Source organism: Oncorhynchus mykiss, chromosome 16 (genome assembly GCF_057628025.1).
Source record: "Oncorhynchus mykiss isolate SJ-2025 chromosome 16, ASM5762802v1, whole genome shotgun sequence".
Lineage (NCBI taxonomy): Eukaryota > Metazoa > Chordata > Actinopteri > Salmoniformes > Salmonidae > Oncorhynchus > Oncorhynchus mykiss.
The window spans coordinates 23,155,268-23,169,443 of NC_143037.1; the positions used below are offsets into that span (position 1 = coordinate 23,155,268).

Genomic DNA, 14,176 nt, shown 5'->3' on the forward strand with positions numbered 1-14,176 from the left:
CTGCTCAGTTTGTTGATGGCTTTATATTCCTGATACTATTACAATGGTACATTACACACATGGTCTCATTGATTTCTAGATTAAAGACAACAGGCTAAAACATGAAGTACGCAGCATAACGTCTCTTAAAGTTGAACAGTGAGGATCAGTCAGTTCAGTATTGCAGGAGGACTAATGCCGGTCAAAACAAGTAGGACGTTTCTCAAGCCGTCAAACCAGAACACACAAACACACACAGGCGTCATTTTCAAGAGAAATTCATATATTAGCCAAGAGGAGCACCCAAAACACTGGCCATTCTGGTTTAAGTGGTGCTTTAACATGTGTAACACATTTCAGTGAAAGTTGAGGTGAGATTATATGGTGAAAACGGCCCATAGGTGCGGGACGCATTGGGGATATGAGTTTCACAGTATTACACTTCCTCTCGTTCTCTTCACTTAACCCTATACTGTGAACATAAAGCCAGTTATTGCACAAAACTCAAACAAGGATATTCTTCTATGCCAAGCTTAATGTCTGGATTGCAGTTACAGGTCAAGTTACAGGTCAATGATGTATTATCTAGTGATCACAGAATTAGTACAACAACACCACCATCCTCAGCATAGTGTATTACATATTCAACTGATAACTAAAGTGAAGTCCCACTATGGCTCTCACCAAACCACTAAAATACTTTCATCTCTTTTCAGTATCATACTCCAACATTTCAAAATAGTCTGACAGAGCAAATCAATGATCTCCAATGTGATTTACTGATCATATGCTGATCATGGGTCACAGCAATGTAGCTGATATGCAACTAATACATGCAAATAAACACTATTTGTATCAGCAGCTATTCCTGCTCCATTACAGAATGCTCTATACATCGTCCATCGCTCCCTGAGAGACCAAGCTACAGACAGGATCTATTGAGGCCTGTGTGTTATCCTGGTTGTCAAATCTGTTTCTACTCGCCAACTTCTTTCGCTACCATCCCGAACATGGAGGCTTAAGGCAACCAGAGCTGGATCAATTACATACAGTAGCTTGAAGACCTTCAAATACTTGAGGACGACCGATGCTTGAAAGTATTTGAGGTGCGCTTTATTTACCTTGATTTGAAGTTCACACTTTTGGGACTATTCCATTAGTTCCATTGTCCCGGACAAACCAAATCAAGCGCAGCACAAGTTTTTGAACGTATTTGACCTATGAGTAGGCTTATGGTCGGATGAGAGATTATATTGTTACAACGGAGACAAATTTAAGTGCTGTAACACTGATTCATAATTTGTCAAAGGTACTTTCTTTGATGACATTAACACATCAACATGCAGGTTTGTTCATTTTCAAGGAATCCTTTTGGATTTTTGTTTGTTTGTTGCATCAGGGTCAAAGTTACAAACACTCCAACCCATGGCCATTTGTTCACAGTGATTTACGACTTTGAGCACACACTTGTCTTGTATAGGGTTCAGATTACATAGACATGCACATAGACTCAGTATGTGAGGTTGCACTGAAATAGTGTGCTGGACCAAGGTAGTATTTCTATCACTGGAGGAGATGTTCATATTTGAATGCTTACGGGAATGCCCTGGTGTCTTATGGTAGAACCCACCACCATCTCCAGGCATCCCCTATAATTCGATAACAAGTCTCCAATAACCATTTCTGGAGGACATTAGTTGATTCTCTGCCTTTTTCTGGGGTGGATAGCAACCCAGATATAGAGTGTTGTTGACTCAATTAGTTAATAGTCTCCCCTGTCAAGTCTCAGAGCTCAATGAAAGAGTTAACACTGGAGATGGGGGTGTTCAAGGAAGGCCAATGGGTTCAAATGTCTGAGGAGACCATGAAAGTTATAGCAGGGGGGAGGGATTGAGACACTCCAATGTCAATAGAATGATAGACATGGGACCACACACAGATTCCAATGTCTCATGTCTCAAGTGTTTCATAGGTTTCTCACAATGTGAGGGTGCACTGTACAAAGAGGTGCAGCGCGGGTGCACGGGCTTCACTTTGCATCTCAAGTCGGTGTACATTGCCCTTGTAGATTAGGTGTCAGCGAGTGTGTGCCAGAGCGTCAGTGGCGTCTACCTCTGTGTCATTCTATCCCAAGCCTTGTCCTGGAGAGCCACGGTGTGTGTTGGCTTTGGCACCAGACACTACTAGAGCATATGATTCCATTAGTCAACTTATGTCAACCAGTCATCACTTACTTTATTAGCAGAATGAGGCGTGTTAAGGCTGGGCCGGGACAAAACAATGCTCACACTCCTGGACCATGTAAAGAACATGGATTGTGTCTAAATATCCATACTAGCGTACTACATACTTAAACTGCATACTCATTTCGACGTCTGATCTATTAGAATTCACCATATTTTTTCCCGACTCACATGTTTGAAAACAGCGGATAATCAGATAAATTGATGCGGTGTACCAAAATGAACGAATGGCCGGAGTCAACGCAATCGCGTATTAGATGACGCATTCGGAGTACTATGTTTGAAATTTCACATACTATAACACTTTTTTTTTGCATACTATTTAGTACGCTAGTATGGGCATTTGGACACGATCACTGTCTTCAACCCAATAGTTACCAACCCTGATCTCGAAAAGCTTAGAGTGTGCAGAGGCTTTTTTTATCCCAAGCCAACAACACATCTTATTTCAATAATGATCTACGCATCGTGATTGATTACGCCTTACTATAAGACATTATGAAGGCTCATATATGCTTATAACAACTTATAAAGCACTATACCTGCAGGATGTTTTAGAACTGGGGTAGAACAAAAACCCACACATACCGCAGCCGTCAAGCACCAAGTGGGAAGATTAGAACCCTTGTATCCCAAGGTGCAAATGACACATTGACTTCTGGAGGTGTCATACAAAGTAGTGGACTGGACCAACATTAATATTCTTAATGCCTACAGAGATGGGACTGTTAACCCAAAATTAATATTCTTAATGCCTACAGAGATGGGACTGTTAACCCAAAATTAATATTCTTAATGCTTACAGAGATGGTACTGTTAACCAAAATGTATATTCTTAATGCTTACGGAAGTACTGCTAACCAAAAGGGAAGACTATACACACTGCAATCACACTGAAGTATTGTATCCTTCCTTATCATCAATGCTTACGTGTGCTTTATTGATAATGTTTTGACCCTTAGGTCTACCTTTGGTCAAAACGTTGTCAATGAAGAACATGGGAGCATAATTTGCAATAAGTCAAGTCTTCTTTAGTCTTTTACAAACATATTCTTGGATCTCTAGCACCTGCTTAAAAACACTGGACATGCGTAATGTCATTTTCCTCCTACTCTTTAATACTTTTAACAATAACTTTTGGAGGTGCCCTAATCTGTTCATTCCTACCCTGCTTCTGTGTGCTATACCTGGTCCCAGATTTGTTTGTACTGACAGCACACAATCTGGTACCTGTCTAGCTGCAGTGTCCTTTCTCCATCTCATCTCTCCTCCTCCAGCCTGTTCAGGCAGTCCACCACGTCCTGCCCGCTAGCCCAGGGCACCACGCTGACCTTAAGGCCCTCGGTCCCAGCGTCCTGCATCTCCTGCAGCAGCCGGTGCATGGGAAAGTGCCTCCTGGGGAAGGCCGTGTCACGGGGCCCCAGGGCCAGCATGGGGCAAATGTCGTTGGCCCCGTCCCCCACGTAGAACACCCTCTGGAATGGGCAGCCGCCGCGCTCCTGCTGCCGCCGCGCCAGGTACCCGCGTACGATCACCTGCTTGCACATGTTATCGGGGCAGCGCTGGCAGTCGTGGGCGTGGAAGGGCAGGAGCACCAGGCGCCCCTGAGCGTCAAAGCTGGCCGGGTTGGTGAAGATCCTGTGGAAGAGGTGGCGAGCCCCAGCCCTCTCCAGCCATGCCTCAATGAAGTACATGTTTGCGTCGGAGACCACCACCAACTCAAAGTCCTGCTTGCGGGACTGGAGGTACTGGAAGAGAGTGAGAAGGCCGGGCGTGGGGGGGATTTGCTCGACCTTGGAGCGAATGGAGTCCTCAGTGACGCCCTGCTCAGCCATGTAGGCCAGGATGCGCTGCATTTGCTCGTTGTAGTAGCCCTCGCGGTACGAGTGTCTCAGCCAATCGGGGAGCTGCTGGCCCGGGGCGGCGCGCACCACTGCATCGTCGCTGCTCTCGTTGACGATAGTCTCGTCGAAGTCGAAGAGAACCAGGAAGCGTTTGGGAGGGGACGGGACTGGGGCTGTGGAAGGGACAGATGAGGCAGCCATGTTTGGGGAGCGGTGGAGCGGTGGCTCGCCCACACCTGAGGAAGACAAGAGGACAGGGGGACGAAAGAGACGGTTGAACAAAGTGAGTCATGCCAGTGTTTACCATGGTGGTCAAAACCTACTAGTGGCTTCCTTTTGAGTTGTGGCTTAAGACTGTGTGTGACCTAGCTAAAAAATATTGCCCCGGTGTACTATAGGCCAATAGTACTGTACATTTTGTGAACCACTGTGGTGTACTTTTGGCTGACATCTTGAATCCTGAATGTGAAAAATGGTCTTATCACCCTCTGCCATCATGTCATGTCATTGCTGGTATGCCTCTAGTCCAGACTCCACAAGTAAAAAGTACAAGTACCACATTATGGGTCGATGCACAGACCTTGATTAAACCTGTTATTAAATCTGTGACTGAAAATACCTTTCCATGGAGACTTTCCATTGAGCAAGCTTAATGAGCTTTAAATTGCAACAACGTAAGGCGGCGGAAATGGGGAGAAATTACAACCAGCCCAGACTAAGTCCTTAGGACTGGACTTTGGGATTCAAGAGTTACTACAGGAGGAAAGGAAGAGATGTGGAGTTGAGATAAGAAAATGGGTCTGAGATACCGAACGGAATGTATCGAAGAGAAAAACAACAAGGAGCACATTCACATGCAGTTTATGGCAAGTGTGGAAAAATGTAGCCTCCCAGTTGTTTTGAAAGATATCACTTGAATTACTAAACTATAGTGCAATAAAAATTATATCTGCACAACTTTATCATTAAACAGCACACTAGGCCTACACTTGGCAATACTCCAATGCTGAACATCTCCACATTCATTCAATAGATTAACACGGAGCCCCCTAGGATACAGCCCACAGCCTAAACCTTGGAATGATGCCATTTTGACATAAGAGCTAGGCTTCAAGCAGGCACAAGGCACTACTGTTGCAGTCTTGCTGAGACTGGAGTGGGGAAAGAGGGCGGGTCCACAAGGATATTACATCACACTGCATATCTTGACCATAAGTGGACCAACGCTGAGCAGTCAATTGGTTCAATATTCCCTAGTGTCCCAAGTGTTCCTAAAATCAATCATAGTAACAACTAAATAATAATTAGGTCTAAGTAACCTAAATAGTCGTGATAAATGATACGGTCTTAGTAAATGTTGCAACCTATTGAAATGGCATATTGGCTGCTGCTGTTTGTTGATTTAAAGTAACAGCTTTGTTAGTTTGCATGGTTGGATTTTATAGGCCTATGCAATGGTGCCTATATGCATTTTAAACCCAGACCGTTACAACATAGAACTCTTACGTGAACAAATCGCCCCATCAGCAAAGCAGAAGTGCAACTGCAGATTCAATAATTAAAGTGTAAAGAGCAGCGCAGTGCTGCAACATTTGCGCATTGCAATCCCAAAAGAAAAACAAAACGTCCTGCCCATTTTGGAAGAACAGTGTTAGATTATGGGCTATTCCCAGGCCGATCAAAGACACTTTGCTGATACAGCCTGCGTAAAATCAAATACAGATCTAATTTTACACATGCCAATATAACTGTTCCAACGCACCTCATCAGATGACTGATAAACGCTGATTTCCATTCCCACACTGGTCCCCTTATTTATAGTACATATCCACTGACTAAGCTGTCTAAATATACACCCGAACAGCTATTATTAATGCGACTAAAGGTTACCCTTGAAGGTCCGTAGCGCAACCCACTCCACTGTCCGATTTGGGTACATTGACCGTGCATTTTTGGGGTTTGCGCGCCAGGGGATCAAAATACAAAATCCATATTAAGCAGAACAGAGAGAATAGATAGACGATATTATGACATCAAAGAATTATACCGGTGAACATGTGTTTTCAAATGGTCAGCTCTGTGCCCCTCGTCCTGAGTGGTTGGTGGTGCCCGGCTACCGCATTCTTGTGTCGGCGACGGGACATTTGCTTCGCCTCGCCGGGTAGCGGGGGCAGATGAATTAAATGCATTCCAACTCCCCCACCATGGGCGTCAAAACCAAGGAGAGCGACAGCCGCGATGACGTCCAACTGCGTCCCAGTGACGCGACAACATAGGAGGCGGCTACACGGTTTACGTGCGTAGATTAGGCTACGCGCTATCAGCCATGTACTGACACAGGGTATAACACTCTTTGTATAATAGAATAGAATAGAATAGACCTAAATGATCTCTTTGGTGGGTGCTTATATTTGTCCTATGTATGTGGGAACTGTTTTTTTTGTTTTGCATATGCCCCATGAGACACCCTGGAGAGTGGGGCCATGACCAGGGTCTGCCATTATCAAAGGCAACCCTGGTGAAATTAGGTTTAAATGCCTTGCTCAAGAGCACATTGGCAGATTTTTCACATTTTGGCGACCTTTTGGTTACTGGCCCAACGCTCTAACCTTTAGGCTTCCTGCCGCGCTAGTGATATTGCTGAAGAAAAACACCATATGAGAAAATGTGTCAATAAAGCATAGTAGACCGCTGTAGCCTACTGACGTATGGTAGAAGAATTGAAAAACTATACAATGGTAGTTCATGGCATTTGTGTAGAGTTGGAACACAGCATGCCTATGTTTGTTCATGTATGTGCAACACTCGTGACCTACACACATTATCATGGTAACAGTACCCATGTGGGCCACAGTAATCTGTTTTATAGATCTCCTGTATCTTCTGTTCTCAGCCATCGAAGTGGTGGAACATAGTGCCATTGTACAAGCTCTGCCAACAACTCCATTGAGTGCTGGTCAAGGTTGTTCAATGGTAGCCCACAGTACAGTATGTTGACTATTAATCGTCAATGGAACTCAAGTTCTTAGGTTGGAAGGGTTTCAGTGAACCTTCTTAGGCTCTTTCAATGTCATAAATTGAGATCTAAAGATCAAACAAAAAAACAGGATGCCTTTTGGCAAACAAAGATATTAAAGACAACTTTTCTGATGCTATGAGAAAATGACTACTAGACAGTTTGACAGAACACTTTATGTAACACTTGATCACATAGAGAACCTCTCCCTCAATGTCAGCCAAACAAATGAACTGATTGGACTTCAGGAGGAACCAGGATGGGCACGCCTCCATCCTTATCAAAGGGGCCTCCGTGGAGACCTACAAAATGTCAAGTTCATCTCTGAGGAGCTGAAATGGACAAACTACACAGACACAATGGTGAAGAAGGCACAAGAAGGTGGTGACTCCCTGCATTTCACAATTTGGAGACTTTCTCTCCCCTCAACAGGCATCTACCCTGCCCCCACCCCAATGGACACTTATCATGCTGAACACATTTACATTTGAGTCATTTAGCAGATACCACCACTAACCCCCCCCCCCCTCCCCCAATTACCCTGCCCACACCCCAATGGACATTAATATTTATCAATGTCACAGTTGTGAACATATGTTATTATTACACATTTGTTTGTTTCATTGTTTCATTCACAATTGCACTGTTGGAGCTCAGAGCTTAAGAATTTCACTGTACATTGCAGGTGACTAAATAAAAATCGAATCTATATATTTTGTTTCAAACTTCCAACCTCATCATGACCAAGCTTCCTGCTCACCTGCACAGAAAGTTGAAATGATATTGTATTTAACTTCTGGCTTCCTGTGGACTGTTTTTGTGCATCACTGTAGACACTGGGGGTGAATTGAGCAATCATAAACCCTGGATTGCTGATGCTGCTGTGCGTATTGGTCATCGAGTGGCTTTGAAGCCACCTGTCGGCCATTTTGTCATTCCCCAGTAGGAGCAGTCCTCCATAGGAATGAATGGATTCTACAGTATTTCAATTAAATGTTTCAAAATGACATGTATTTAAATATTTCCTTTTGTTTTAGTGGGACAGTAACATTAGTAATATCAAAAATGATACTTTAAATCTCAAAAAAGTATACTTTAAGGACAATTTTACGGTTTGCTCATATAATATAATTTAAAAGTATGTATTATGATTTCTGTAATAGAATAAAAGTGTCAAGACGAATGTAGACATTAATAAAAGCATTTCTATGGCTTCCAAAATATTTTTTGTAATGGGTGGGAGTGCCAAGATGGAGGCACCGTGACTTCAACACAGCGCCCCCAATTGGTGTATAGAATTATCTAGTGTATATATAAATCATTGGAATTGAGCCCATCATTAGCTTTCCGTGATGTAATGGCGACCTCTTGTGGCAGGTGTGCTCACACCGTGTCAGTTATTTTACCGTCGAGGAAATTGTACTTTGATGTATTAAAAAAAATAAATAATAATATTCCCCCAAAAATGTATCTAAAAACTTCGAATGGGAACTTGATAACGCTAATGTTCCCCTTTCTGTTCTCACTAAAAATAGTTGCTGTTTTTATGTTTTTGACGCCATCATTGACTCATTCACGCAGTCCTTTCACTTTCCATTTCTTGAGAACCGAGAATAATCCTCTCTCAGATTTGCAAGCAATAGTTCGTCATTTTGCTCTGATAACATATCACGTTTCATATTTGAATCTAGGACAAACGCACACAAAAGAAAGGTAATATCCAAAGATTTTAATAAATTGCTCAAATATCAAATATATTTGCAATGTTGTAGGCCTAGTAGGTCTGAAGGTGCATTAGGATATATCATATGTGGCTCTTATCCAGGTAATGGGTTGGCCTATATTTTTCGAGCCACAACATCATGACTTGAATTACCAGCAATGCAAATCAACATAGTTAACTTTTTTAAAATTAAACATGGAGTGATTTACACAGACAGATTGCTTTATGATTTGTTCATATCTTTGCGCACAGCATGTATGGAAGCAGTTATTCAGGCCTGCCTAACGTAGTCTTGTTCTGAAATTATTTCCGCAATAAAAATGTATTTACATTTACGTGTCAGAATCATTGATAATATGATATTGAAATGACTGAAACCTGAGGGTTTCAATACTGAAAAGAATGAACACTTTCTGAGTTGCTATTATAACTGTATACTCTTTCAAAACTGTTGAATTGATTAGGTTGTGATCAGTGATTGCAATTTCATCATTTGGCAAAACATTGTTCACTGTGGATGTCCTTGGCCTTGCCTATGCTTACAGATAAATAACAAGGATGGCGAAGGAGGGTGGAACGGTCCGAGTGTGTGGGTTACCCCTAGATATCAGTAAAAACAGACTGATCGACAAGCTCCACATTCATTTCCTGCGGAAGAGGAATGGAGGAGGGGACATTTCATCTGTCACGGTTTCCAAGACAACGCCTGGCTCTGCCTTCATTACCTTTGAGGACAGTGAAGGTTAGAGGTCATCGGTGGGCTTGGGAAAAATATGAAGGAAGTAGATAGTATAATAAGTAAAACATAGAGAACCTTAAGAGGAAAAGTACTGAAAATTACAAGATGTTTTGTGTGTATACCACACATATCTGATTTATCTGATTGATGGGTCTGACATGCAATTATCTTGATAAGGGACATCCTATAGAGCACACCCTATAATGCATATTCAGGTAGCCTACAGTGTGTCCTTGAGGAGTTTAACGTGAACGTAATATTTGTTGTCTTTTTAAAAATTCTACATGACACGCAGTGGCTCGGAGAGTGGTTGAACATCAGAATCACACATTATCAGTGAATGACAAGCAATATGAGCTAAGTGTGAGTTTGCACAGCAAAGAAATGGACCCAGATGAGGTAAGGCATGCGAATAAACCATCTAAACATCTCATCTTTTTAGTCAAATCCTAGTCTCACTCTTCTTAATTCAATCTTTCAGCTCTTTGTGGACACAGCTGTGACAGTGGACTACAGCAAATTGAATGGGGGCAAAACATCGATATCTGACATCCTCAAAAATGCCTGCGACATAAAATGCACCTTTCACGTTCATGCTGACCTCTGCACTTTCAAAGGTCGCTACACAGACGTCCAAATCCTGACCAAGTGTCTGCTGAGACTTTTCAATTCACAGACCTCAAAAGATGTCCATTCCCTTAAAGCTGAGGCCACCAAGGATGACAAAAGATACAACTCTGCTCAAGGACAAACAGAAAGACTGCAGGACACCTCAGGACAGGCCAACGGACAGGACCTGGGGAAATGTTCCAGTAGAGCCTCTGAAAGTAATCGTGCCCTTCTTCAAGAATCTTACACCAATGATAGAAAGGGGGCGGATGCATTGTACACATCATACACCAATCATAGAGAGGAGGCAGGGGCATTGCATACATCTTACATCAATGACATAGAGGATGCAGTGGCATTAGAGAAGGGAACCTTAACGGAGGACTTCTCAATGGTCATAGACTCAGACATCTTCCGATACCTCCGAAAGCATTGCTCGGCTGAGTACCAGAACATCCTCGACAGGCATGGAGTAGAGATACTGGACGTCACCACCAGGGATATCACCACCCTCTATCTGCAGCTTAAGACTGGGGCCACTGGGCGAGGGGTGGAGCGTCTAAGGCGTGCGCATGGGGAGCTGGGCTGGCTGTACCAAGACAAAGAGGCCCAACTTCGCAAGGAGCAGTTGGTTAAGGAAAGCTTCCCCAGGTTGGGGCTCCAGCAGGCTTTTAAAGCCTTAACGCAGAGATTCACAAAGCTGCTGATCAATGAAGACAACTCCAATGTCTATCTGGTGGGAAGTGGAAGTGACGTGTCGGAGGCCAAGCAGTTCCTAATGGACACGCAAGGGACAACAAAGGAGCACTGTCAAGAGTTATTTCACCCCTCGGGAGATGCGTCTCTATCCTTTGTGCCTGACACCAAGCTTAGAAAACAAAGGGCTGTGAGGAGCAAAGAATTCAAAATGGCGGCCACATTTGGGAGAACTGTGGGTTCTGAGACACCTAAAGATGATGAGACTTGGTCCAGCTTGGGTGACGTAAAGGCTCCTGAGGATCACCAGACAAATAGTTTCGGTAGTGGACCAATTTCAGGGATTACGAGTCAGAAGGTTGAAATGTCAAGTTCTGGTCCAAGGGATCTCCAGGAAGACACCCTCTTCAAAAGGTATGAACCATCGTCCACTGCTTCCTTGTCTGGTAAACCCCCTCTGGACTTGGCACAAAACAATGAAACCAGACCCACAAAAGCAGCAAACTTTAGTGGATTCCAGGGCTACTCAATGGATGATATGGACATGTCTGTGGACAGGGCGGTTCCAACTGGCGTAGTCCAACAATCCAAGTCAATTTCCACTCTGAGACGGTCCAACAGTTTCTCAGGGCAGGTTAGGACTAAACAAGTCAGAAAGGACAGCAGCTCAGCTGTAGACCTGTTTGGAAAGACCAAAGGAGGCGAAACTACCAGTCACCCAGAGACTAGGCAAGTCTTCAGTGTAGAGCTGGTGGTGCCCACAACTCAATGGTTATACATAAAGGAGGTTTTCCACATACTGATAGAGGAAGTAACCTCTGACCTGCAGATGACGGAGAAAAAAGCATTAAATGAGGTCGTCCTCCATCTGAGAGGGAAAGATCCAGCCAACGTCTGGATGTGTCAGCAGGTGCTGAAAGAGCAGATTGCCAAGGTAGCCGAGGACTTCTCCACCCATGAGCTGTTGTTAACACAGCTGGGTGTGTCAGACTCGAAGAATGAGACAGTGGAGGTGTTATGCACCACTGTGAGAGAGACATGGGAGAAAGTGAAAATCATTCCAATGCCAAATACTAAGAGCATCTTAATCTTTGGTCCAAACCTGGATTGCATGGAGGCGATGTCATTTCTAAAAAAGATGCTTCATTTTGGGACAGAGGGGGAACAGACCATGGAAGAGAGACCCATTGATCTTAAGAAACCATCTTCTGATTCTGCATCCAACGCTGACATAAACTCCTCAGCAGCACACCAGAGCTCTGCCAGTAGTGACAAACAAGACCAGGAGACCACCTCTGCAAACAACATTGCTTCATCAGGGAGCTTGGAGGGAGTGAGCCAATCAGATGTGAAGAAAGTGCCTGTTTTGAAGCTTCGGTTAGGAGCATCTGGTCCCCTGGATGAAAAGAGTTTCAGGACAATCAGTGCTCCCTATAAAGCAGAGAGGTCACTAAGAGTTACAGAAGGAAATTATGGTGCAGCACCATTACCAGAGCACAGTGCTCAGAGGTTGACAGGGCCAAAGCCTGAGGAAAGCCAGATACCTAGCAGTACGGAACTGCAGACCCAAAAGGACCATAGCGAAGGAAATGCCGGTTTGTCCTGTATATGTGGAACCGCAGGGGCATCTGTATCTTGGACGGCTGGTGGAAAGGCCATGTGCCCATCATGCGTGGAATGTACAAAGTCTCATGCAGTGAATCCACAAAGCGCCACCGCCAAACATTACGGGGCAAGCCGGTCCAATGAGAAACAAGATGTGAAAGACACCGAGGTGAAGGCCAGTCCATCTTGTGTAGGTGGAACCACTGGGGAATCTGTGTCTATGACTGCTTGTGGCGGGGCCTTGTGCCAGAATCACATCCCTCCCGACTGTAAAGTACGTCCTAAATCTCAGGAAGGTGTCGTGGGCATCCGAGGGACTATGACCCGCAGTGAGATGTCCATCAGTCTGGTTGGGTACAACAAGGATACAACGCTGAAGATAACCTACAACATTCCTGATGGCATCCAAGGGGTAAGGTCTAACCTTTGAGAATGGGGAATTGTTCAAAGGGATTGGAAATGACAGTTTGCTTAGGCTACACTTTTATATCACACATATTTATTACTGCCGAAATGTTTCATGTTACAATAGCTCTTTATTTGAATCCACCTGATATAGAGCCACGTGTGATCAACACTGAGATCATCAGTCGACAGGCATTAAATAATCCTTATGACAGTCGTACAAAGGCGTTATGTCTAGGGTGTGTAGATGAGGTCTTACCTATAGATGTGTGTCGCCTCCTCGTGATCTACATACCACCTCTGTGCAGAAAGGTCATCCAAACCCTGGGGGGTCTTTCCAAGGGGGCACGTTCCATGCCTTCCTGCCTCTGAATGAAACGACTCTCAAGCTTCTGCCATGCCTCCAACGTGCCTTTCATCGAGGCCTCACCTTCAACGTGAGAGTAGGGGACACTAGGGATTGTGTGACCTGGGGTAGCATCCCACACAAGACCAGCATCGAGGGAGGGATTTCCAGGTGAGGTTTTTGTCCAATGTACAGTATGAAAACTATGACATTGAAATATGAAACTAATTTCAACTATAGTGGCAGTGCCATAATCCAAGATTCTTACCCTGGTAGGCCTGAAAGATGAGTTGAAATAGGTTTAGTAGATTGTGGTCCTAAATAAGTCTCCCCTCTATAGGAATGGATACCCAGACTCAAGATATCTCAAATGCTTAGTTGAGGCACTGAGGTCTCATGGTATCGAGGAGGGCTGAACAACTGCAATGGATCAAGACATGAGAAAAAACTCAAACGGACCGAAGAGCGCTTTAAAAATGTAATCATTCATTATTTTTGCTGTACATTTTCCTATGTAGACACTAAAGTTATATAACAAAAAAAACTAAGGTTCACAATATATATTGTCCTATGAAAAATAGTCACAATCAGGAAATGTTCATGATAATGCCTATGTAAGACGCATATGTTGAACACATACTGTATATTGGTTGACTCAAATGATTAAAATACAGATATCAGTTCAGATGTCATTTGGCTCTCTTTTCCAGCTAGAGTTCCACTTTAAAATCTTGAGTTGTTTGGTGGTGACACTGGGATTATACCGGTCTACTGGTCAGGAAAAAAAGTACCTACAAAATCTACCACAAACAGAGCAAACCAAAAAGATCCCCAAAGAATGCTTTATGCTGACTCGGTCATGCTCTCCACAGCTCCAGGACTGCGTCTACACAGAATAACTCAAGGACTGTGTGCAGTACTGTTACTGAAGTGCAAGGGGAGCAATTGGTCTGTATTTGAGATTGTCCGGA

General features: G+C 43.8%; 2 protein-coding genes across 3 annotated transcripts; one reads left to right on the top strand and one right to left on the bottom strand.

Annotated features, from left to right (window-relative positions):
• Positions 1 to 6,335, bottom strand: LOC110491668 (putative phosphatase phospho1). 2 transcript variants are annotated; one of them, XM_021565288.3, is made up of 2 exons: positions 6,114 to 6,335; positions 1 to 4,302 (listed from the first exon to the last, which is right to left on the bottom strand). In XM_021565288.3, the coding sequence occupies exons 1-2, from the start codon at positions 6,121 to 6,123 to the stop codon at positions 3,482 to 3,484; spliced, it is 831 nt and encodes a 276-aa protein (XP_021420963.1). In that variant the 5' UTR covers positions 6,124 to 6,335; the 3' UTR covers positions 1 to 3,481. The 2 variants fall into 2 exon arrangements, with proteins under 2 accessions (XP_021420963.1, XP_021420964.1); XM_021565289.3 differs by having other exon boundaries at positions 5,829 to 6,297.
• Positions 6,336 to 8,670: 2,335 nt separating this feature from the next.
• LOC110491669 (uncharacterized) lies at positions 8,671 to 13,890 on the top strand. The gene is made up of 6 exons (XM_021565291.3): positions 8,671 to 8,795; positions 9,351 to 9,547; positions 9,840 to 9,943; positions 10,026 to 12,866; positions 13,168 to 13,376; positions 13,546 to 13,890. Exons 2-6 carry the CDS (start codon positions 9,364 to 9,366, stop codon positions 13,619 to 13,621), a joined length of 3,414 nt encoding a protein of 1,137 aa, XP_021420966.3. The 5' UTR covers positions 8,671 to 8,795; positions 9,351 to 9,363; the 3' UTR covers positions 13,622 to 13,890.
• Positions 13,891 to 14,176: the final 286 nt, after the last annotated feature.

Bases quoted from the DNA above. Each gene is read 5' to 3' on its own strand.
- LOC110491669 (XM_021565291.3), top strand. From the start codon at position 9,364: ATGGCGAAGGAGGGTGGAACGGTCCGAGTGTGTGGGTTACCCCTAGAT. The intron at 9,944-10,025 runs GTAAGGCATGCG...TCAATCTTTCAG, and splicing joins AAGAAATGGACCCAGATGAG to CTCTTTGTGGACACAGCTGT. The intron at 12,867-13,167 runs GTAAGGTCTAAC...ACCTCTGTGCAG, and splicing joins TTCCTGATGGCATCCAAGGG to AAAGGTCATCCAAACCCTGG.